This window comes from Plectropomus leopardus, chromosome 21, assembly GCF_026936395.1.
Source record: "Plectropomus leopardus strain MGB_pleo_1.0 chromosome 21, ASM2693639v1, whole genome shotgun sequence".
Classification (NCBI taxonomy): Eukaryota; Metazoa; Chordata; class Actinopteri; order Perciformes; family Serranidae; genus Plectropomus; species Plectropomus leopardus.
In genome coordinates, this window is record NC_142196.1 from 21,785,696 (window position 1) to 21,808,983 (window position 23,288).

The window sequence follows — 23,288 nt, forward strand, 5'->3', positions numbered from 1 at the left end:
TTAAACACACACATCACATGATTTAAATGGTTAAAATACAGAATAAACCAGATTGACATTAAAAATAAGTGTTTTTTCTATGCTGTTTGGCTCATCATAGAAGGGCTGCTAACTTTAGCGACGAAACGAAAACATGAATACCCGTACAATGAGTGTTTGTTTTGTCCATTCTGGGTTAAACATGATGATGCAACATAGCAGGATCCATGGATTTCTCCCTGCATCATCCTAATGTACTAAAAACACAATTCTTATTTTCAGCTGAATATACACTAAAGAAAAAACCTCTGATATTCCACTTTTGCCATTTCCCCCTAAATCCTCCTCACTGCACATTTAAATTGTATTGACCATCATAAACCATCTGAGTATGAGCTGTTTCCACAGAAGCTGCAACACATTTTCTATTGACATAGCTTTTATGTCTTTACAAGGTGTCCTCTACACATTTTTGTTTACACAAGGACCATACTGAATTGAGCAATATGCATAAAATGGCTGCCAAATCAAACAACAAATGGGTTAGACAAAAATCTGTGGAACTGACTCCCATCAAGATAAGAGTGACTGAGCGCCCACATGCCCAAACACTCGAGTCCTTTGACCCTCCTCCACAAAACCTGCAGGAGTGCCCTCTTTAGAAAAATCTGCCATAAATTAGGCTACTTGGTTTTGTCTGGTGAACTTGTTGCCCTGCCAAGTCAGCTGTTTTTGACTGATAATGTTGCATTTGATTTAAACTGGTCTAAAATACCACCTTGGCTACTGACTTAAAATATGTGCATGTCAAATATCACCTATGAACATTACAGGACATGTTATCTCATACAATGGCATTAAAATATTATAGAAATGCCTTAATTGCAGCTAGACAGGCAACAAAAGTCAATTTTCTGGATAAAACGTGGTTTAAAATCTATATTTTTTTAAATTAAATTTCAATGTGTTTACAATATGACCACCAGATGTCACTATGTATCATATATGAAGAATATAAACGTTGCACATCTTTAAAAGTATGAAAATTTGGTACATTTGAAGCCAAACGTTGTTACCAGCCCCATATCTGCAAATATCCTCAAAATTTGAAGATTTCTACATGGAGTTCAACTCCACGGAAAGGGAGAAAACACTAACTTTGATAACATTAAAGATATAAAGGGATAACTGCTAGTTATAAGCTAGATCACTTCTAAAAGACAAACTCAAGGAAGCTGCAAGAAAGCGCACATTGTTTCTTTTGTTAGTAGGAGATAAACTGTAGCAGATAACGGTAACATGGCAGCCTTTATGGAGTCTAGTTTGACTTCTAAAATACTTTCTTCTGTGCGGAATTCATATAAAAACGTGTCTCAAAGTCGTAATTAGAGCACTTACCCTCGCTTCCATACTGTTTTCCATTGTTCGCACCCATTTTAAAGAATACATAATCTATGCGCAAAAACTCGGTGTATCAAAAGGAGTTAAATTCCAGGGAAAAAGGGCAGTCTTTCCACAAAGATAGGCCAGACAGTCAAGAGTTTTCTGCAGGGCCGCTAGCTCTGACTCCAAATAGTTAATCCAGATGTTGAACAGAGGACGCCTCAGCATTACGCAAACCTAGAGTCCAGACTCGAGCTTCCAGCGGTGCAGACTTTCTATATCTGAAACATCCACAGACAAAGAGCGCTGCACGCAGAAGAGAAGGAAAAAAAACACATCCAGATTCGAGGAGTTTGGAGAAAAGTTTTGTGAAGTGCTCTAAATGGTAAGCAGCTGTTTATCAGGCTGAGTGCGGGCAATCATAGCGGCCAGACAACTTAGTGAGGACTGCAGCTCTCCTCCACTGGAGCTGGATTTAAAGAGACCGCAGACCAGGGAGGGAGATGTGGATATTTAAAGAAAGATAAGCCAAAGACAGACTGTGACTCAGAAACAGCGGTGGAAGAACTTAGTCGGATCTTTCAATTAAATGAAAGTAGCGCAGTGTAGAAATACTCGTTTACAAATAAAACTCATGCATCAAAATTTTACTTAGGTGGCAGCATAAAAATATACTTAAACAATTGAAAGTAAAAGTACTCATTTTGCAAAATGGTCTAATTTCAGACTAATGCAGGCCATATTATATTACTAAACAAAAAAAATGTATAGCAACGTTTGGCTTCAAATATTGGCTTATATGACCCACAGGACCAAAGTGTCAGGGCCCCACCTACCTGCAAAATGTCACTGAACAGCCACATACCGACCAGGAGGAGACTCCAAATGACCACAAAAAGATGCAGAGGAACTACAAAGAGAGACAACATAACTACAAAGAGACACAAAACTACCACAAAATTACATTTAAGAGTCACAAAATAACTACAAGAAAGGGAAAAATAACCACATAGAGAAACAAAATGACTAAAAAGACACAGTATTACCTCAAACAGACATAAAATGACACTGAAGAGACACAAAATAACCAAAAAAAGACACAAAATGACCTAACATAGACACAAAATAACTACAAAGAAACACAAAAATCACTACAAAAAGACAAAAATGACCACAGAGACACAAAATGACTCCGAAGAGACACAAAACAACCACAAAAGACAAAAAAAATCACCCCAACAAGACATAAAACTAAGTAATAGAGACACAAAATGACCTCAGACATACAAAATGATGCATAATGACAAAACATGATCTCAAAGAGACACAAAATGACCTCAATTAAACACAAAACCACCCCACATACACTCAAATAGAAAAGGTGTAAAACAACAAGAACCCAAAAACAAAGCGACACAAACCATAGAAAGACGCATAATGACCACAGTGAGAAGCAAAACAACAACAAAAAGAGGAAAACCACCACAAAGTCTGTGCGTCTTGCTCTTATGTAGGAGAGGTGGTGGGGCCCTTTGCATACTTGGGCCTTGAGGCCCCTTGTTTCATAATCTGTTCGTGGATTACAATTTCCGATGCATTACTTCACTGTTGCAGCGGGTAAAAGTGAATACCCCCCTGAAATCAATACATTGTTACCTGATCTTAACCTATAATCATACATCATCTAATGAATGAAGAATAATGAAAAAGTACAATATTTGCTGTAGAAGTATAAAGTATCAGAAAATAGAAACACTAAAATAACACACAAATAGTTTATAAGGGAGGCAGTCACAATCCCATGAAGTTATTTTCTCTTGTCTACCTCATTAATATTTAAGGACGACATCATCACCACAGGTGTGACTTTAAGAGATCCAGCCAATCGGAATAGAGGACACATAATCTCCGAAATATTCTGAGGATATTGGCCTGCTGAAAGAAGAGAATGGTTTAAGCACACATGTGGGAATGTGTCTATGAATAGCAGCCACACAGGTCATTGGATATCCAGAAGTAAAGTCGCAGGACAAAGCCAGTTGTCTGCTGCTGACAGCCGACTTAATATTCTGGATACACGCGGAAATTCCTTTCTAAATGCACACAGCCGATTGATCCACCGAGGACAACCGGTATTTTGGTCTACAGACATATGCTCTCTAATTACATACACAGGTTAATATGACACCACTTATTGTTGGTCAAATTCAATACTTTTACATGGTTAAGGGTAACTTTTCTTTCTTTTTATCAAATATGGAACATGGCTTAAGATACAATAAAAGTTAATCTTCTGTCATTTGAATATAAATGTTGCGTGTCTTTAAAATGAGGCAATTTCAAGTCAAATGTAGCTATTATATATTCGCAGATACCCTCACAATCTGAAGACTTCTGAATGGAGTATGGCACAAGTTAAACTCTACACAAACAGAAAACACTGCAAGAACATTAAGGTTATAGAGGAAACCGTGCTAGTTTAAAGTCTTTATAGTCTTCATGCATCTTTTTGTGGTTTTGTTTCTCTTTATGGTCACTTATGTTTCATTTTGGGATGCTTTGTGTCTCTGAAGCTGTTTTGTAGTCGTTTAGTGTTTATTTGGAAGTAACTTTGTGTCTTTTTTGGCTGTTTTGTCGCTCTCTGCAGTCATTTGGTGTCTTTGTAGTCATTTTGCCCCTTTTTGTAGTAAATTTATGTCTCTAAAGGTTGGTTTTGTTATTTTTTTGATCATTTTGTCTCTTTTTGTGGTTGTTTTACACCCTTTTTATCTTAATTTTGTGCCACTTTGTGTCTGTTTGTAGTCATTTTGTGTTTCTTTGGAATCAGTTTGTCTCTGCGGTTGTTTGTACCTCTTTGTGTTATTTTGTGTCTCTTTGTGGTTGTTTTACCCCTATTCATAGTCATTGTGTGTCTTTTATGGTTATTGGTTGTTTGGTTGATTCCCCCCTTTGGGTTCTCGAAGTAATTTTGTGTCTCTTTGTAGTCATTTTGTTTGTCTGTGGTTGTTTCACCCTTTTTTTACAGCATTTTTGTGTCTTTTATTGGTGGTTGGTAGTTTTACCTCTTTTGTAATTATTTCACATTGATGTAATTTTGTGTCTCTTTGCTCATTTTGAGTCTCTCCTTGTCGATGCTTAATTATTTGAGTAAAAATTGGGCCAGGGACAAACTCAAAGCTACAGTCCCAAGAAACGTTCTTCTGTTTTTCTTTAAACGTGCAAACAGCTATTTTTGCATCACAGAGCTTTATGATGTATATTTTGCCTCTCTGCATTGCAGAGCAAAATATGTCCTTTAGTATATATGGGCTTTACTGGTGGCTGTCCTGGCTGACACTCAGGAAAACTAAGATATTTAGGACTGGAATTTCCATTCCACAAAGGTATTGAACTTTTCACACCAACTGGAATTTATTTATTGTACGAAAATGTAGTTTTAAAAGGGGAAAAAATGACTAAGTGTGATTTTTAATACAGATTAAGCCCTGCCCTTGATATCATTTATGCATCCAGCATTTCTTATTTTTACGTGTAGTGTGTTGATCTTTACTTTACTCTTACGAGCCATCAAGAATGCACTCTAACAATGTTTGATTGGCTCACATGGTACCAATCAACCGGGCTCTTGGCTGTCTGAGAGAGGTCAAATGCCAAACCTCAAACCTTTACAGGCAGTAGTCTCTGCCACACTGGAATGCATGGTGAGAAACGCTTCGGCTTTCTGCAGGAGATGGACGTGATCGTACACTCAATCTGCTGCAGCATCTCCAGCTGAAAGAAAATGACCACATACAAGTTACACATGACATGTTTCATGTGAAAGGTTTAGCTTTACCAAAAAATTTATTAAATTCTAAAAAAAAGACACATTTTAAAAAGGCTTTGGTCATAACGTGTAAACATACAGTTTCAGATCAGCTCCGTCAGTTGGCCGTTATTGGTCATCCAGTGTGAAAACACACCCACAGGAGTGGACGGGTAAGGGTTGACAGCAGGACTCGTGTTTATTTCAGGAAGGAGCTCACATTTGGCTACAGACATGGCATAGCAGGCCGAACCAGCATCAGTGAAGCTGTCCTCTGGCACAGCTGCACTCTGGGAGTGTGCGGTCAAGGCGCTGTTAGTGTCAGTCACAGCCGTGCTTGAGGGAGCCGAGTGGTCATTTACGGCCTCTGTGGTGGCCGGACGGCTGGGAGGAAGTGGGACAGAGGTGATCTCCTCTAGCTTGCTGTATAACATCCTCAAGGTCAAAGGAATGGACATGAACCTGAGAGAGTGTTGGAGAAGATCAGAATACAAAGATGACAGGGTTTCCACACTTTTAAAGGGTAATGTTGCTATTTTTCAACCTGGATCCTACTTTTCCATGTTTTTGTGGTTAATGAGACGACATTTTTTGAATTTGCTTCAGTATTGAATGAGATGTTGCAGTCAACAGCTGAAAAACAGACTGCAATGCAACCACTTAGGGCATTTATACACCGTAAGTTTATGTCCACTAAAAGTGCTTATATTTTGCCATTGACAGACTCCGATTGTTATTAACTGTCTGACAATATTAAGGAAAGGATTCCTGCAAGGACAGAGCTTTTTTTTTTTCCAAAGAGTACGATGATTTTGTTCCACCAGAAACAGCCATAAAGTCGCTATCGCCACATGCGCCAGACTCCATCTAAATTAAAAGTCATTTTTTTCATAAAACAAGCTACATTCAAAGTCGACAAAAACAAAATAAAACTAAAAAAAAAAAAAAAGTCTTGGTTTGACTTTTTACTGTTCCAACAATCACCAACTTGGGTTTGTTTGAAATAAACCCCTAATTCACTCAGTTAGATGTGCAAACACGCTGGCTCTATACACGCTAAAATTACTGTGTATTTATATGGAGTCTGGTGGGTTTGGTAAAAACAATTTTAGGGCTGTTTCTGGTTAAACAAAAATGATCTTACTCTTTCCCAAAAAGGTCTCTCTCTGTAGAGATCCTTTCAGTAATGTTGTAAAACACCTAGAATAACAATGTGAGCCTACCAGTGGCAAAAACAAACACTTTTACTGGACGGAAATGTGGCTACTCTGCGGCCTGTATCAGCTGCTGTCTCGCTCATACTGGACCAGTTTCAGAAATTGTTGTTCCCATTAGTCACTAGAAATGATGGGTAGATTTAAGTTATGAAGCCATACCTCCTCATGACAGTGGAAAGGTATTCATCCATAGAGGGATTTCCCATTCCTGCTCCAAACAAAGTGCAGGAAATCTGATGAGAATCAGGTATGTTCACCAGCACTGTGGCCAAAAAAAAAAAAAAAAGAAAAAAGTTGTATATTGGGATCATATTTCTATGTCATCGTATGCAGTAACCTTAAAATTACACACAATATGGTGCTCTAGCAGTTTCAGGTCCTTCTGTAAATTATTCCAAGAAGAAGGGGCAGCATATTTAAAAAGCTTTATTGCCTACACTCCCACAATATTCTACAGATGTCAAAGTTTTGACTTTGGGGAACTGACATCTGTAGAGTATTGTGAGAGTGCATGCCATATTGATTTTGGGTTTTACACAAGCTGTACACAGAGGAGAGGGGACCAACCCAAGGAGATACTTAAACATAAAAAACAACAAATGCAGAAGTCTTAACAGAGACTTAGCAGCAACACATGCGTATAGTGATGTAAGTAAAAACCTCAGCCTGTAATAAAATGCAAACAGTATCAACAGAGCATTTATGAAGAGCAGAACACTGTTAAATTATGAGTTATATTGCAGTATATAAATAAGTGGCGAATGCTCACAAACAGCGAGGGAGTCAGTGTCCGGTCGGAGGAAGGTCACAGAGAAGCTGGTCTCTGACTCCGGAAGGACTTCAAAGTGCAGGTCACACCCTGAAACTGATGACAGAATCAATAAAGCACCACATTACTCACTGTTCAAATATTTTATTTTTTCCTACCAACTTTGCATAAATGTTTTTGTACATTTTGTGATTTAGGAAAATGTCCTACCTGTTCCAGTACACTGAGAAGTGACACAGCTCCTCAGCAGGGTGTTGATGGCACACTGATGTCGAAGCAGCTCCAGCAGGGCCGGGACGTGGGCCGGGTGGGTGAAGGGAACGTTGTCCACGACAGTCGCTCTCTGGGGAGGCACCTCCCATGCAGCTCTGGAGACAATGTAACTGTGCATCGCCCCACCAGGAAGACGCTGCACAGAAAAAGTGCATTTCCCTTAATGTCATACAGCACATTTAAAGTCTTGCATGATAATTTTGCCTTGAGCTGAAAAGTGTGTTCACATACCAATGTGAAAATAGTATCTTGCTCATGTAATGTCTCCCCGTGGCTGTTTGCACTTGAACGTCTCATCAGAAGCTGGGGTAATGGTGCCCACTGCAGGTCAACATCTGGTATGGCCACACCTATGAAATAGAGATGGGGTGATGCTTCATTCAGACAGATAATTAAAAAAAGGTAATATTGACTCTGACCTGTGATTTGACTGAGCTTGTTCACAAAAGACGACATCATTGGGATCGAAGGCTGCAGTTTGAGGAGAAAGCAGGCAGACAGCGACTCATGTGGCACCTCATTCAACGGCAGGAACACAGGAGAGCTGCCACAGAATGATACGATATCAGAAGAAGCAGCACTGTCATTCACATTCACTGCGGGGTGTAAAATGATCGGTATCCTGTTGGGTGAGAGATTAAACAGTGACATGTTACCCATGGGGATCCAGCTGGGGAGGTTGTGGGATCACAGACGCCATCTGAAGCTTTTGGGTCACGGCGCTGACACCTACAGTCACCTGGGCTGCCTGCACGACCGTCTGTGCATCGATCATTTCTTTAAAAAAACAAGAGTTTTTTAAAGGCTCTTTTGAAAATGTTTTTCTGATAGGAATGAGCCTCATTTCTTTGGCAGGAGCTTTGATATCTTACGTAAATCTGAGGTCTTTATTCCATCAGTCGGGGAGATATAGAACTGGATCATCAGGGGGCAATCTAGAATGAAAATTTCAATTAAAGAAATATGCATAACATGAGATTTTATGTTTTCTTTGTGTTATCTACCTTCTTTTCCAGCGATCAGACATCCAATCCTGCCATTGTTGATCACGTCCACTTGGGGGTCAGAGTCCTTTGGCACCCTGACAGCAGAAAACTGTGCTGATTATAAATATGTATTAGGACTCCAACAAATGATTACTCTGTTGGTTACTCTCTCGGTCAATTGAATATTTTATAAAAAGGTAAAAAAGCTTTTTTTTTTAGGCCATCACAACTTATCAGTGCTCAAACTGATGTCTCAAATTTCAGTTCAACCTCTGCACATCTGCACATTCCTGGGACGATTTCGCACATTTCTACACAAACTACTACTTCTGAAAATGCACAGCTCTTTAATTTTAATTCACATAATTAAGGTTATACTTGTATTGTGATATATATTTAATATCTTTCTTGTTTTTAATTATAACTTTATTCTGCATTAGTATTTAGTTTAATTTTCTCTCACAATGTTTCTGTTATATACCAAAGCAAATAACTTAAATAAGTAAAAACCTACTTATCAACTAGCTAGATTGTGAATATTAGCCAAAATCTAATTCATTTCTCAAAAGGAAAACAAGCAGCAAGTCTTACAGATAATCTTTCATTGTTCTGCTCTGTGTGTTTGCACTCTATTTATTCAAATGAATTCCTGCTTTTCTACTTCAGCTGCTGAACAACAATTTCTTCTGGAGAAATTAGGTTCTACATTATTTATGTCACTTACCCTGGCAGTTGTGATATTTGCTGCAAGTCCTTCCCGAGGTATTGCAGAGATGCAAACAATTTTATTTTGTTTTCACTGAAACAAAAAGACAAATAGCTAAATGACTGCAACAGGCCCAACATTTTAAAGGTCTGAAAACATTTTAAAAAGGTAAGTTTCATCCATCCAATCCAAATTACATTTGTCCTCTTACCTGTAGTCCTTTTTATGATCTAGATTGTTTTGGTGTGAGTTGCTAAACATTGAGAAATGCACGCTTCCTTCTGAGTGGTGATATGGTTGAGGAGTGTAGTTCACTAGAAAGAAAACAGTTCCTGCATGAAACTGTTCACAACAAGCCTCTGTGGATTATCTTGAGTGATCAGGTCATGATTTCTGGAAAGAGACATTGCTGTCGAGTTTTTCAAATGTGTTGTTTTGGTGTTTTAAGCATCACAAGCCAAATGTCATCTAATTCCATTATAGAGGGCAGAAGTCTCTACAGCCAATATTTCCAACATTCAACAACACACACCAAAAAAAGTATAGACTAATGTGATTTTTGGGGTAAACTGTTCCTTTAAGAGTCAGTACTTGTCTCCTGGGATGTTGTACTGGGTGAAGAGGCCTGCCAGTTTCATGGAGAACTCAGCAAAATGTTTTGACCTGTGCCAGAAAAAACGGTTTTATCAGCATCTAAAACAATATATCTTGAGGTAATCCCTTAAACGGCACCGTCATCTTCACCTCGCCTCGCAAGCTAAATGTCAACGTTAAAAATTTACCGTCATGCTAATGCTTACCTCAGCAGCTGAAGAAAGGACTCACTGGGCTGCAAGACAATTTCATTTTATTAGCATGCAGAGTGCACAGAGTAATGTGACTGGAAGTGCAGTCCACTTACAGCAGGGGATCCTCCATGTTGGGCCACTTTTACCTCCTGGACTCCACCACATGGCAGCAGCACAACCTCCAGGTAGAACAAATCAGCTGTCAGGTAGCATGTGGCGTCAGTGATGTGAAAGCCCATTCTAGGGAGGACAAAGTGTAAATATGGAGGAAAACTGTGCCATGATTTCATATTGCAAGAGAAATGAAGCTCTGTAATGAGAGGCATGTAAATAAAAAAAAAAAAACATTACACCATTTAGAGATCTTGTAGGAAAGTGATACTTAACTTACGGCCCCCAACAGGGTGCCTAGTGGCCCCCCAACCATTTTCTGATTCACGATAAAAACTAAGTGATTCACATTGGGATTTGTTTGTACTCCCCCGTACTCCCTGACAGATGTCCTGGCTAATCCTAGAAATGTCCTGAAATCCTAGAAATATCCTGAAATCCTGGAAACGCCCTGAAATCCTTGAAGTGTCCAAATGTCTGAGAAACATTCTAAAATCTGATAAACATGCAAAAACCCTAGAAGTCTCCTAAGCACCTAGAAACACCTCAAAAACCTACAAATGCTCTGAAATCTTAGAAACATTCTAAAATGTCCTAAAATCCTACAAACATGTTTGGGGTTGTTGAAACTGGCCCCTGGCCTCCGGTCATTTTGCAAAAGTCGCCCCTAAGCAAAGCAAGATGAGTATCACTGTCGGCTTTGGGGTCAAATATCACAAGTCAGCTCTCTACCCTTGTTGTTTGGCGATCATTTCCAGGCGAGACCTCATGGTGTTCATAGAGGACACTGAAACAAACAGACGATTTACTCACAGGTAAAATGACATACACGTACTAAAATACATACAGGATCATTTGCAAATTGTTTGCTTACCTTTAAATACTTCCTGGAGCCTTTCCAGAGATCTCAGCAGCGGCTTACAGGGTTTGGATTCATCTTTGGGTTTTTCCTTTTTGGGGACAAAGAGAAGAAAAAAAAACAACAATGGATCAGTTGTGTGTCAGAGTCTTTCTTGTGTAAACACTCTTTGGTCCTCTCAGCCCATCCCATGACGCCATGGCAAAGAGAAATGTTGACGTTTTGACGCTTTGCACTTTGGGATGGGTATGCTTTTAAAATCAGTCGTACATTACCCACAGTACTTCTTTTTGAGATGCCTGGTACTATAAATGTCCTCTTCAGCATCACTGCTGGCAGGAAACCGCATGACTAGCCCCAGCTGCCTTATCCCTTTGGACCACACATCACTTCAGACCACCAAGTAATCAAGTTTCTTTACCAGACTCCAGAGACTGACCACTGCCAAGCTCCACTTTGTATTAATCCAAAAGTATTATCTACCCTGCTGCTCCACCCATGACAAATCTAAAGAAAACTAACACACCCACTCATGGCCTTGTGTAGTACAAAAGTGCTAAAAACACCAGAATCTGTTAAGCTTTGCATGTTTGGCTCTATAGCCAAATGATATACATCTGCAAGTGGAGCATATTCCAACAGAAAGATAGTGATTGCTTTGCCAAAAAGGACAGTGTTTACTAGAAACAAAGCCCGAGCCCCTGAGGCAACCTAAAAAACAACTTTGTTTTGTTTCAAAAAACGCTCACTACACATACTATGCCATGTGGTTGAAGTGAATCCAAGTAACCGTCAATGCACAAACTGATCCAAAAACAAAGACTCATGTGTTCCAGGATGGATGAGCTCATTCTCAGTGCATGACCACACCAGTTCCTGATCTGCAGCACATCATCATATTAGAGAAGCCATCCAGTAACAAGCCTCGTAGCTTTGATTTAAAGAATCTTCATGTTTCTCTGCAAAAATCTGCACTGCAATATTTAAAAGAGGGGGGAGTTAAAACTTCACATGCTGATGAAAATAGAGGTGGTGTTTACTGTATTTGTTTGTCTTACCATGCATCTTCGGACAAGCTGAAATGTTTCATTCCATGTCTTCTCTGCAAATTTCAAATGCAACTCAGAAATGTTGGTCTTCATGGCTAAAACATACAAAAGAATAAAGAAATCACAGTCACATTGACACTACAGTATTCACAACCTTTAATTTGTAACAGCCTCTTCCTCTAATTTGTGCAAGCTTAAAATATATCATATTTACAAATAAGGCTGCTGATTGGTCCTTAAATTAACAACTACCGACCAGGAAGAGACTCAAACTGACCAAAGATACACAAAAAGACCACAATGAGATGCAAAGGAACTGCAGCAAAACACAAAACAACCAACGAAATAATGACTATAAAAAAGGAGAAAAACAACCACAGAAAGACATAAATCAATAAAAAAGACACAAAATTACCTCAAAAACACAAAGATGCCGACAAAGAGAGAGACAAGAAACTACTACAAGGAGATGCGAAATGAGAACAAATAGTTGCAAAGGAACTGTGAAGACACAAAATTACTGCAAAAAGGATAAAACAACCACAAAGAGGCACAAAATTATCAAAAAAGCAACAAAATTACCTGAAAGAGACACAAAGGAACTGTAAAAAGACACAAAATAACTACAGATAGGCACAAAATAACCACAGAGACGCAAAACTAATACAAAAGCCAGGGTAAAAAGTAATGATAAAGACACACAAAACAATAAAAAAGGCACAAAATTACCTTTAAGACACATAAAACTACCAGAAGGAGACACAAAACTGAAGAAAGATTCATAAGACTGCAGACAAAACAACAATAAAAGATGCATAACTACCACAAAGTCAGTGGGTTTTGCTTCTCTGTAGTAGAGTTGGGGGGCCTTTTGCATATTTGAGCCCTGGGGCCCATTTGCTCATGATCCGCCCATTTTTGGGTTACAAATTACCACTTATCTTCGTCTTTGGGTTTAATGTTAAATGCAGTAATCTACTTAGAATAAAATTAAAAACAACTTTACCTGGTTCCTGAAAGTCTGTCTCACTCCAGCTGACTTCACCGAGGGTCTCCACCTGAACAAACGTGCCAACATTTATACGGATAATCCAATTAATCAATTATCTTGCAAGTTTAATCCAATGTAATCTATTTTTCAAGTTCACGCACGAGGCAAAAAATAACTCAGAAATGACGGCAGTATTCATAAATGTTATGCGGTCATTTTATCAATGACACATTGATGATACATTCAAACAAAAAGTAAAACAGAGTGGTGTATTGGATCTCCCAGGCGGGCGGGCGTTGCCAGACGGAGCCAAGCCCACAGGACGTGCAGTCAGTCTGCTGCTAAGTCTCTGGAGTTAGCTCGGGAGCTAGCCATGAGCTAACAAGTAGCTAGCTGAGTCTTCTCATCTTGCTGCCATAATTCAACCTCCGTCAAACGCCCTCCTAAGGCGAACCCTATTTTATTTACAGGTAGGCGATGTTCATCATATAAAAGCACCTGTTTTAACGCTTTCTGCTGGTCACGTCTGCTCTCTTTTTCCCTCCGTTGCATAATTTAGTTGTGATTAGCTGCTTGTTAACGCTTGCTAGCCTTTTTGCCTGTCCTAGCTGTGGCTAACGAGGCTCGGTTGAACATCTGTTGCTGGGTAACTAATGTTAACGATTTATATTTTAATACCGTCATCCGAGCCTTCATCTTTACGTTGAACTTCACCAACTGTTAATTAACGTCCAGGTGTCGTAAACCTGCTCGGGTAGGTTAGTTAGCCTGTTAGCCACATCGCCCCACTGTAGTGCTAGCCAGTTTACCTGCTGTTGACATGTCAGCAGCTAACTTGCTAATAAGTTATCATGATTATTAGAGTATTGCGCGTTGTTATTTGTGATTTCAGTCGTCTGTTGTTGTAATAATGAGGTGAAACTGTCGCATACTCATGTAATATATACAGCATCTTATTGTAATCTTGACGTGTCAGGGTTATTAACGTTGTTGAGCCTGTTATTATATATTTGTTTAGTGGTTATGATGACACACCTAATTACGGTTACGCCTATTTCTGAAGTCACTGAAATATGGATACTTGGTATACTTGGAAAACCTAATGTTGCCTAAAATAATGCATATGGATATATAGAGATTAACTCAAGAATTTGTCTAAAAAGTATTTGTTAGGAGACATATTTCCATACTATGGGGGTTTAAAGGGATAGTGCAGATTTTTTTTAATTGGGGTTGTATGCATCCATAGTCAGTGTATTATATTTAGTAGATGTGAGTCGACACACCCCCAGTTTGGAGAAGCAGGCTGGAGTGTAACACGGAAACAAAGTAATGTAGTGCTGTGGTTGGGGGCCATATTATAGCCACCTGAAAAAAATCAATATCTGTTTAAGTGTATGCTATATTGAGAGTATTTTCACTGCTTTACCCTTCAGCCTGTTCCGACAAGGAAGCTGTTAATGGTCTCGTCTATGCGCTCATAAAAGCCACACTCTATTGACAAAAACAGTAAGCTTGTTTGAACTTGTTTAAACTGCCTGTTGCCTGGACGGTGACTGAAATCTGCGATCAGGACCGACAGCTTTCTAACGTCTCCAGCTGCCTTCAGACTGTACAGGAAGTCAGAGAAACACTCGTTTTCTGTTAAATCTGATAAGGTTTTCTTAAAATCCTATCAGACCCATATATCAGTTTGTTTGCAGTCTCCAACTGTGAGCCAGTAGCCTATTAAAATGCTTTAAAGGTGATCTTTATTAGAGGTGGACAGATTATTGGCCTGGCTGATTATGGGGACCAATATTTGGCATTTTGCTGATTATCTGTATCAGCATTTTATTTCGATGATCCCTGATAAAATTAATTAATTAAAAAGTGCAAAGAACGTGCAAGCATGGGGGGATCTTTAATGCTAAAGGTCACATTAAGTACTAATAATTGGTGTCGGTATTGGCCCTGATAAACCAATATCAATCGACCACTAATCTGTAATTTCGTTTTGTGGTTCAGCTTCCATTTTACATGAATTCTCATACAAATCAGCATCATATCAGATAATCTCTCTTGAGATTATCGTTGTCCACTTTTGCATGAACTCGGTCACAAATCTAACCGGCATGCATCGCACAGAGATTGCTGGTGATCGACTCAGTGCAGGACTGGCTCAGCTCAAACGGGCCTAGTGTTTTTAGCTCGCTGAACACAGGAGCTACTGGTCTACCGCTGCTTCAAGCTGTTTGTGTAATTGTGCAACTTTGGTAAATCTTCATTGATCAACGCCACAGTAACACAAAGAAACTCACTGACCGAGGCAGCTGTGAGCTTCAGCAAGCTAAAATTACGGGTTTTGTCAATGGAGTCTGGTGGCTTTGAAGAGAGCACAGTAGTACATTGTTTAGCTTCCATGTCGTACTCAGGCCTGCTTCTCTAGGGTCGTGCTGACTGACATCTACTGTATGTAATACACTGACAATGCATAAGTACCCCATAAAACCCCACTTCAGAAAGTCTGAACAATCCCCTTAGATGGTTAAAGTAAAGGAACATTGCCTCCTGTACTTAATCGTAATATTGACTTTCACTGCATGGACCCCTTTTGTTAATTTGTATAATGACCCACTGGCTGCATTCCCATCTTTTATCCCTGATCCCCAGAGGTCTGTGTGGGCCTGTGATAGGGAAAGGGCATTAACACACACTTCATGATATTCCCATAGTCTTTTTGGATTGTCCAGTATGAGAAACTGACCACTAAATGGCTTTGGCATATGTCAGATTTTATCCAGTCCTGTCAAAGTTTGGGAAATACGACCAGATGTTACTTGAATGCTTTAAAAAAGTTATATAAAAAGCTAAATTGCTTTCGCAGGTTCCTCTTGGGTTAGTGGGATTGGCTGACTGTTTGTCATAATGTACCAGTCGTTAAAACGTATGTTATCAGCGTTGTTAAGTTTTTGCAAAGAAAGCCACAGGCAGTATGTACCACAAGTTTGCAAATAAACATGTTGGTCTGACATTCAGCACCTGGAAGGTGCCTGCAAAATTTGCAAGGTGGCTTCTGATTTTGCTAATAGATAACATTATGCACCTCTTGTGGCAAGACTTTTTTCCCCCCAGACTTTAACCTTTGAAAGATAGACATCAGTTTTCTTGTTCTATGTTCAGACTTTTTAAGCCGCTTAACCGTTTAAAAAATGAAAATATATATTGCAAGAAATTAGTAAAAGGTGACAAGAAAATAAAACTATTTTTTAAAAGAGGGAAACAAGGAAAAATGTCCAGAAAACTATTATATAATGAAAATTATGTTATGGAAAACATTTTTTTTGGTAGCACTTTTGAGGTCATTTCTTGTTTTTAACCTTTCCTATCCTTTTTTCCCCGAATTTTCTTGTAACTTAAAAAAAAAAAGCTCAGTAGCTCAGTTTTGGCTCATGTCTTATTAAGTTGAGTTTTTTCTTCTCTCCCATATATTAACAAAAAATCACCCCTAAGTTGCTAAGATTTCAAAGGGTTAATGTCCATAAGGACATATTTTTTAATACTCTTCCTTTATATTTTTTTCCTTTGCAAGGACAAAAATATAAAGGAAGAATATTCACTATAGCTACATTAAGGGACGATGTATAATCATTCTGCGGACACAGAGCTGCAGGGAGGAGTGAATTAAAAAATACTGATTATAGAGCAGTTTCTAATGCATCAATCTAATACCATTGGTCATTATCACATTTTATCTCGCTGGCCCTAACCAGATATAGAGAAAAGTCCTCTGCAGTACAGTTTCTCCTGGTTTATTTTATTGCGATGTGACGCATTGATGGCTTTGCAATCTAACGGCAGAAATGGAATCCAGAGTCTCAGAAATGATGATGAAACATCTTAGGATTTCTTCTCTCTCTTTTCTTTTTTTTCTCTCCAGGATTGATCATTTTTTGCTCCTTGTTGCAGCTGGATTTTACGGTCTTCATTTTACCATCCTCCCCTCCAACGCCAGCTCCGCCTTGAACTTTCTACTTTGACACTCAGATCTCTCAGTACACAGAGCCATGGCAGCTGCTAAGCCAAAAGGGCAGAACTCTCTCGCCCTTCACAAAGTGATCATGGTGGGCAGTGGAGGAGTGGGGAAATCAGCCCTTACGCTCCAGTTCATGTATGATGAGGTGAGCAAACTTGCATCACAACAGTCGAGTGAAAGTCACAAGTTGTTGAGGTAGGAAAGTTTCTCTCCTCTGGCCAATTGTGGATTATTTTTTTTTCCTCCATAGTTTGTTGAAGACTACGAGCCCACCAAAGCCGACAGTTACAGGAAGAAAGTGGTGCTGGACGGAGAGGAGGTACAGATTGACATCCTCGACACAGCTGGACAAGAGGACTATGCAGCCATCCGAGATAACTACTTCCGCAGCGGCGAGGGTTTCCTCTGTGTATTTTCCATCACAGAACTGGAATCATTTGCAGCAACAGTAGATTTCAGGTCTAGTAGCAAACAATATTTCAATGAGACAATTTTCCATCCATTAGAATTTAATGACAGTCACCATTAGTTTTCTTTCCCCTGCTAGACTGCATAAACAATTTATATTGTTTTGACATTTTGAGACATCATTAAAAGCAGCTGTATTTTCTACAATTTTACCTCATTCACTATGGCAAACAGTAGTCTGTTTATTTACACAATTTGTGACTGAATTAGTTTTTTCTGTTTTTTTGCAGAGAGCAGATTCTGCGAGTGAAGGAAGATGAGAACGTGCCCTTTCTCTTGGTTGGTAACAAGTCAGATTTGGACGACCGACGGCAGGTTAGCGCAGACGAGGCGAAGGCACGTGCTGAGCAGTGGGGCGTGTGCTATGTGGAGACTTCTGCCAAAACCCGTGCCAATGTTGACAAGGTAGGTTTGACCAGCTGAGGATGAGTGTTTCTGGCTGAGTGTATCGTTTTCCCAACGCGCTTTAGATGAAGCCTCGCCCACTATCGCATGATGAAAGCGTGCAACTCTAACGGTACCCTCTGGTAATCAACGGGTTAAACGACAGCCGTGTAGTAGTAGTAGTGCCATGATAAACAGTGACATAAAGAGAGGGGGATAACGGGCCAAGGTGGCACTGAGTGAAGCAGCACACTACATGCAGCTCAATAATACAGTATGTTTTTACCCATTTTAAATAGTAATAATTGAAAAAGTCATGTTTACATGTGGTACCAGCAGCGCAAGTACTCTATACGCTGAGCAAATACAGACATTGAGTAAATATTGACATCCAAACAAGTACTTGTGTAATCCAGTACTCACCCTGTGTCCTAGCAACAAAAAGACGCCTTTAATCAGTCTGTAGACGCCCCTTTAGCTCCCGTCCTACTGCTGTGGCACGCAGCACGCCGGGTGCCGGCTTAATCATTGGTGGTTTCACCTAAAATGAGTTGGAAAAACAATTTAAATTTCCTGGCCAAATAATTAACCCTTAGGGACTGTTTGGTGCATTTGACATGTTTTTCATTCTGTATTTTTTGATAATTTTGTCTGTGTTCATGCATATGGCATACATTTTGGCAGGATTGTGTATTTTTGTTTAATCTTGGAATTTCCAGCTCAGCTCCTACAGTGATTCTGAAGTACGCTGTAAACAAAATTGTTACGTTCATACTGTTAAGTGCAAAAAATGTGCCGCTGAAACCCATTCACACTGCCCATTCATTTGGCATATGTAGAAAATACATGCTATTTCCACTAGCTGCACTGTCACAAATCATTGACATTTCCCAGAGCGATACGAGTGTTTGTAATATTAAATTGTGCCCTAAGGTTTAAACATCGATGATATTGAACAAACCAAGAAACGTGAACCCCTTTTTTTGTGCGTTTTTTGTAACAGGTGTTCTTTGACCTGATGAGAGAGATCCGGGCGAGGAAAATGGAGGACAGCAAAGAGAAGAACGGGAAGAAGAAAAGTAAAAGTTTGGCCAAGAGAATTAGAGAGAGATGCTGTATTTTATAGTGTTAACAGAGAAGCAGGAGAGCTGCTTATGTACATATACATTTCTCAGACTTTTGCATTTATTTTGTGCCCATACCTGACCATGACTTTCTGTTCCTGGCTAACAGGACATCTGACCGTGCGTCAGGGAGTAGTAAGGTGGCACTCCATACACCATTTATAGCTCTAACTTTTTATGTGCTGACACTCCAAATAATTTATGTACTCTCTCTCTCTTCTCTGAACCACATTACAGAGTGTAATAAATGGATGGTGTTTAATTTAGGCCTAAGCTTGACAAGAGGCTAAGCCCTGAAATGTTACAAAAAATTTTTCATTGTAAAGTTTGATGTGTATAATATATTCAAGACAACTGTGCAGTTCAAGAGAAAAAAAAACAGAAAGTGTCAGAGCCAAGGTTTAAATGGGGGGAAGTTGTAACTGGAGCTTGGGTAGGAAGTGAAATGAACAGACTCAGCAGCGTAGTGTCAACCCAGAATTCATCAAGTGCCACAGAGGAAATGTACGTTGCACTGGTGAATCTTTGAAGCATTTTAATCGAAGGAATCGTTGCGAAGAGCCGAAATTTGATGCCATTCCTATTTGTTGTTTTACACCTCGATTTTACTACGTGGTAAAGTTATGGACACTTATTTTTATCTGTGACGTCAGAGTTTTTTCTCTTTTTTTTTGGTTCTCTATCATATCAACCAGTGTAAGATAAGCGCACTAATGTTTCTTTCCCCTCCGCGTCACTTTGTCAAGTCCTCTCAAATGCACAAACAACATTCATTAATACCCTTAAATCTGCGAGGGATTTTACAACACTTGAACCTTTTTCGATTATAACATTTCAGAAGTTTTACCTCACTCGGCCAGTGACTTTCATTGCCTTTTTTTTTGCGATAAAGGAATCCCTGGTGCTCTGATAAAAGGCGATTCCACAACACTACATCCTTTACATGCTGTTTTAAATCTTAAAGTTGCTAAAGTAAATTGCTTCCAGTCATGTAAAGTTTAATTTTGCCTATTTTTCCTGGCTCAGACTTTTAATCACCAACATTGTAGTCCCCTCTTTTTATTTCAAATGTATTTCTTAATAGGGACTCAAGTGGGAATAAACGAATGGATAGATTAATTTTAAGGCATAAAATATCAAAAATGAATGACAAGTGTCCAAAAAAAGTTGCTCTCAGTCACCAAAGACAAATGCTAGCTAGTACAAACAAGTGCCCACTTATTAATGGAGGTGAATGACAACTCGCTATAGTGAGCAGTGTTTGTGTCTCTTTGTGACACTGATGGAGGCAGAAGTGAAAGAATTTCATCGTGAATGACCGGGGAAGAAATGCAAGATGACGAGGGATTTAGTAATTCATGTACAGTGCATCACTGTTGCCTCTCTGTCCATTGTGAATGTGAATACTCCCCCCATGTCCACCCTGTTTGCCTGTAATCTTGGCCCGCCGATGACGTGCAGTTTCGAGGTCATCGGCATTTCTACTTTATTTACCTTTGTTGCATTTTGTGTAAGGCGATAAAGCTGGAGTAAAGTCTTTATCCTCACTTCCTCTTGCTCATGTAGGGATATTTTACAGGCAAGTGATTGAAGCAGTGTAAAAATCTGGCACAATGAGAACTTGATTAACAGCTAAATTGCAGACCAAAACACACTGTGAAATCTGCCCCTCCACTCCTCCGAGATCCCCGTTATGACTGAGCCACTCTTTATTTCTTGTAACTTATTTAAATAACTTATTTTATTATTTTTTTCAGTAGTTTTTAAAGAGGTTGTTGCCACGCTTCACTCTGAACCAGTTGAAAGAGTAAATGTGTGGTCAGCCAACAGCTCACCATTTACATTAGAAGATTTCCTCAACCAATAGGATGCCTAACACTGGAGTCTATGCAAAAAAGTAATTGTTATTGCAAAGAGAAAGAGAATATGGAAACTATTCAAAACATTGTCACTGAGTGCACTAGAAGCATTAAAGCTTGAAAGCTGTTTGGAGATCTGACCACAGCTCAGAAAACCCAACAAACACCCTGTCTACGCCTAAAAATATATTTAAAAAATAACAAACACTGTCCACGCAACCTTCATTTAAAAAAATATCTCCGTCCACACTTAAGCGCAAAAACGACCCTAAACGCTCATGGGCGTGCACGAAATGATTCCCAAACGCTCTGTATTTGTGGAGTTAGATTTGTCTCGGTATTAACTGTGTCAGAAGATTGACAATTTGTGTTTAGATGTGTAATCTGTAAATATCAAACAACATATACAATAAAGATTTGTAAACTCAGAAATACATTTTCACATATAAAACATATCTGCAAATACATAAATATATCTGTGTGCATAAAATGCAAATCTGCAGTGTAGAACTGACATTCACAAATGAAAAATAGATTCACAGTGTGATGTCAGAAATATATACAGAAATGCTTTTCATTTATGTGTAAATTGATTACGTACTTTGACTTTTTTATTTGTGTAATTTGTATTTGTAGATCTGTTTTATATTTGCAAAATAGTTAAAATATTCTGTATTTGTGAAAAGGTCTTTTATATTTACACATTACACATTAGTACAGATCATTGATCTGCTCAAACAAACAATATTGAGACAAATCTATCTCCCTACATTTCACATGTCTAATTAGATAAACAGTACGTGGAGTTTTGAATAATCTGCACCCTATAAGGCATTTTAAAAATAAATCTGTTTTTGTGACTTAAATCTGTGTGTGGACAAGAGGCCAAAACGTAGAGGATTTTTTTTTTTTTTTAATTGTATACATTTTGATAGGGCCAAAAATTGCAAACTGTTTTTATATTTGACAACGTTTTGTCTCATTGCGTTAACACATAAACACTAAGGAATTCCTGGCTTTGATTACAGGCTTTGTTTGTCACATTTCAGTGTGTAACTTGTACAAAAAGACAGTAATACAAAAGAATGTCTGCAGTATTTCTCATTAACTGAAAAGCACACAGTAGAGAGTTTAAAGATTGGGCAGACTCGAAATGTTGGGAACTTGTTGTATCAGAATGTTTAGAAAGTAGTTTGGGTTAATGTGTTTTAAGGGCTAACCTCCAGTACACCACACCACGACTAAAACACACCTGAGATAATGAAAGAGGCGGGCGCAGAAGCTGATTTACAGTGCAAGAATCACAGTCTGTTACGGCAAACCTTCCTTATAGCTCACAGCCATCACATTAACCGCTGTGTGCGTCCATCGTTCAGGATCGCAGAAGCATAAAGTGACCACCATAGTGCTTGCTTACTCTAACATTGGCAGTCTAATTATTGTTTCAGTGCTTTTTGTCAGACGCAAACTCATAATTATTTTCTCTGTCTTCATGTTAAAAGACTCGATGGCCCAAATATTTTCAGCGGGATTTCAGGGGTGAAAATAAAAGATATTTGTGTGAAAGCTATGAGCAAACTGTCCTACTGGGTATTGGAATAACTTGTTTTGCCTTTTCTATAAATACCCTCGGAATATGAATAGATATCTTTGTCTCTGATCGGATGGTTGTATGTATGCCATCGATTAAATGTTTCCTTCATGTTTACTTATTTTGAACATAACCACTAATGTAGCCTATCTGTTTGTGAATGCAAGAGGTGAAGCTTACATTTCAGTTCATTTTTTGTGAGTTATTTGGAAATGGCAAATAAAGTGGATATTACTAATAACATTTTTCAAATGCGTTCAGATATTTTTGTGTGTGAAAATGTGTGTCTCGACCTGTATTATTATAGCGTGATTGATAGTAAGCATTATCGAATTAAAAGAATTTGGTGGGACTAAGTTGTTCTTTTGCAAGTCACAAGTCCTGAGTCAAGACAGGCAAGTCTCAAGTCAGGTAACAAGTCCTTAACTTTGAGTTTCAAGTTCTTAACAAGTCCTAGTGCACTCTTAGTGCAATGTAATTTAATTTAAACAAATAAAATAACAAAATACACTACCACTACTACTACTACTACTACTAAGAATAATATAGACAAAAATAATGAATGGTTTTGAAAATTTGCATTTGTTTAAAATTGCACTGACACACACTTTTGTAGCATAATAGCAATATTAACCATTACAACAGACAAGATTTTGCATGTTTCCTCCCTGTCTTGTATTTAACCAGAAAAATGTCTAAAATGTTCTTTTTCCCAAATTGGCAAGGGGGAGGAGTATCAAGTATTTTTTTAGGTAAAAAGAATCACGTCATTGCCATTGAAGTCAAGTTGCTAGTCTTGATTTTGTAAAATTCAGGTCAAAAGTCATCGAAATTACAACTCAAGTCCAAACTTTTGTCAACTGCAGTATCCTAATAGTAAATTCTCAATGTGTCTTTTCATTCTATTATGTAGTTTTCTTATGGCTTTACC

At 38.7% G+C, this 23,288-nt stretch overlaps 3 protein-coding genes across 6 annotated transcripts in view; 1 reads left to right on the plus strand and 2 right to left on the minus strand.

Annotated features, from left to right (window-relative positions):
- LOC121960744 (F-box/LRR-repeat protein 7) overlaps positions 1-2,167 on the minus strand; it is a 28,922-nt gene extending 26,755 nt beyond the window's left edge. The window contains exon 1 of the mRNA XM_042510595.2: positions 1,378-2,167. Within this exon, the coding sequence (XP_042366529.1) occupies positions 1,378-1,414 (37 nt within the window). The 5' untranslated portion in view covers positions 1,415-2,167. The remainder of the gene's footprint in view (positions 1-1,377) is intronic.
- Positions 2,168-3,123: 956 nt separating this feature from the next.
- med1l (mediator complex subunit 1-like) lies at positions 3,124-13,555 on the minus strand. Of its 3 annotated transcripts, XM_042510206.2 has the most exons (19): positions 13,415-13,555; positions 12,932-12,983; positions 11,935-12,020; positions 10,892-10,967; positions 10,750-10,804; positions 10,020-10,146; positions 9,919-9,947; positions 9,710-9,781; positions 9,137-9,211; positions 8,431-8,507; positions 8,299-8,361; positions 8,083-8,203; positions 7,846-7,970; positions 7,658-7,776; positions 7,364-7,562; positions 7,154-7,249; positions 6,544-6,646; positions 5,268-5,629; positions 3,124-5,133 (listed from the first exon to the last, which is right to left on the minus strand). In XM_042510206.2, exons 1-18 carry the CDS (start codon positions 13,466-13,468, stop codon positions 5,272-5,274), a joined length of 1,887 nt encoding a protein of 628 aa, XP_042366140.2. In that variant the 5' UTR covers positions 13,469-13,555; the 3' UTR covers positions 3,124-5,133; positions 5,268-5,271. The 3 variants fall into 3 exon arrangements, with proteins under 3 accessions (XP_042366140.2, XP_087927763.1, XP_087927762.1); XM_088071637.1 differs by lacking the exons at positions 12,932-12,983; positions 13,415-13,555 and adding an exon at positions 12,655-12,757 and having other exon boundaries at positions 7,658-7,761; XM_088071636.1 differs by lacking the exons at positions 12,932-12,983; positions 13,415-13,555 and adding an exon at positions 12,655-12,754.
- ralaa (RAS like proto-oncogene Aa) lies at positions 13,030-22,600 on the plus strand. 2 transcript variants are annotated; one of them, XM_042510210.2, is made up of 5 exons: positions 13,030-13,386; positions 16,836-17,076; positions 17,182-17,390; positions 17,630-17,804; positions 18,787-22,600. In XM_042510210.2, exons 2-5 carry the CDS (start codon positions 16,963-16,965, stop codon positions 18,907-18,909), a joined length of 621 nt encoding a protein of 206 aa, XP_042366144.1. In that variant the 5' UTR covers positions 13,030-13,386; positions 16,836-16,962; the 3' UTR covers positions 18,910-22,600. The 2 variants fall into 2 exon arrangements, with proteins under 2 accessions (XP_042366144.1, XP_042366145.1); XM_042510211.2 differs by having other exon boundaries at positions 16,865-17,076.
- Positions 22,601-23,288: the final 688 nt, after the last annotated feature.

What these genes read in the sequence shown, in the direction of transcription:
- med1l (XM_042510206.2), bottom strand. Translation starts at nt 13,468, where the DNA reads ATGCAACGGAGGGAAAAAGAGAGCAGACGTGACCAGCAGAAAGCGTTA. An exon ending in AGCAGAAAGCGTTAAAACAG is followed by an intron (nt 12,984 to 13,414) that starts GTGCTTTTATAT and finishes ACGTTTGTTCAG; the next exon opens with GTGGAGACCCTCGGTGAAGT. An exon ending in GCTCCAGGAAGTATTTAAAG is followed by an intron (nt 10,805 to 10,891) that starts GTAAGCAAACAA and finishes TGTTTGTTTCAG; the next exon opens with TGTCCTCTATGAACACCATG.
- ralaa (XM_042510210.2), top strand. Translation starts at nt 16,963, where the DNA reads ATGGCAGCTGCTAAGCCAAAAGGGCAGAACTCTCTCGCCCTTCACAAA. An exon ending in TCCAGTTCATGTATGATGAG is followed by an intron (nt 17,077 to 17,181) that starts GTGAGCAAACTT and finishes TTTCCTCCATAG; the next exon opens with TTTGTTGAAGACTACGAGCC. An exon ending in CCCGTGCCAATGTTGACAAG is followed by an intron (nt 17,805 to 18,786) that starts GTAGGTTTGACC and finishes TTTTTGTAACAG; the next exon opens with GTGTTCTTTGACCTGATGAG.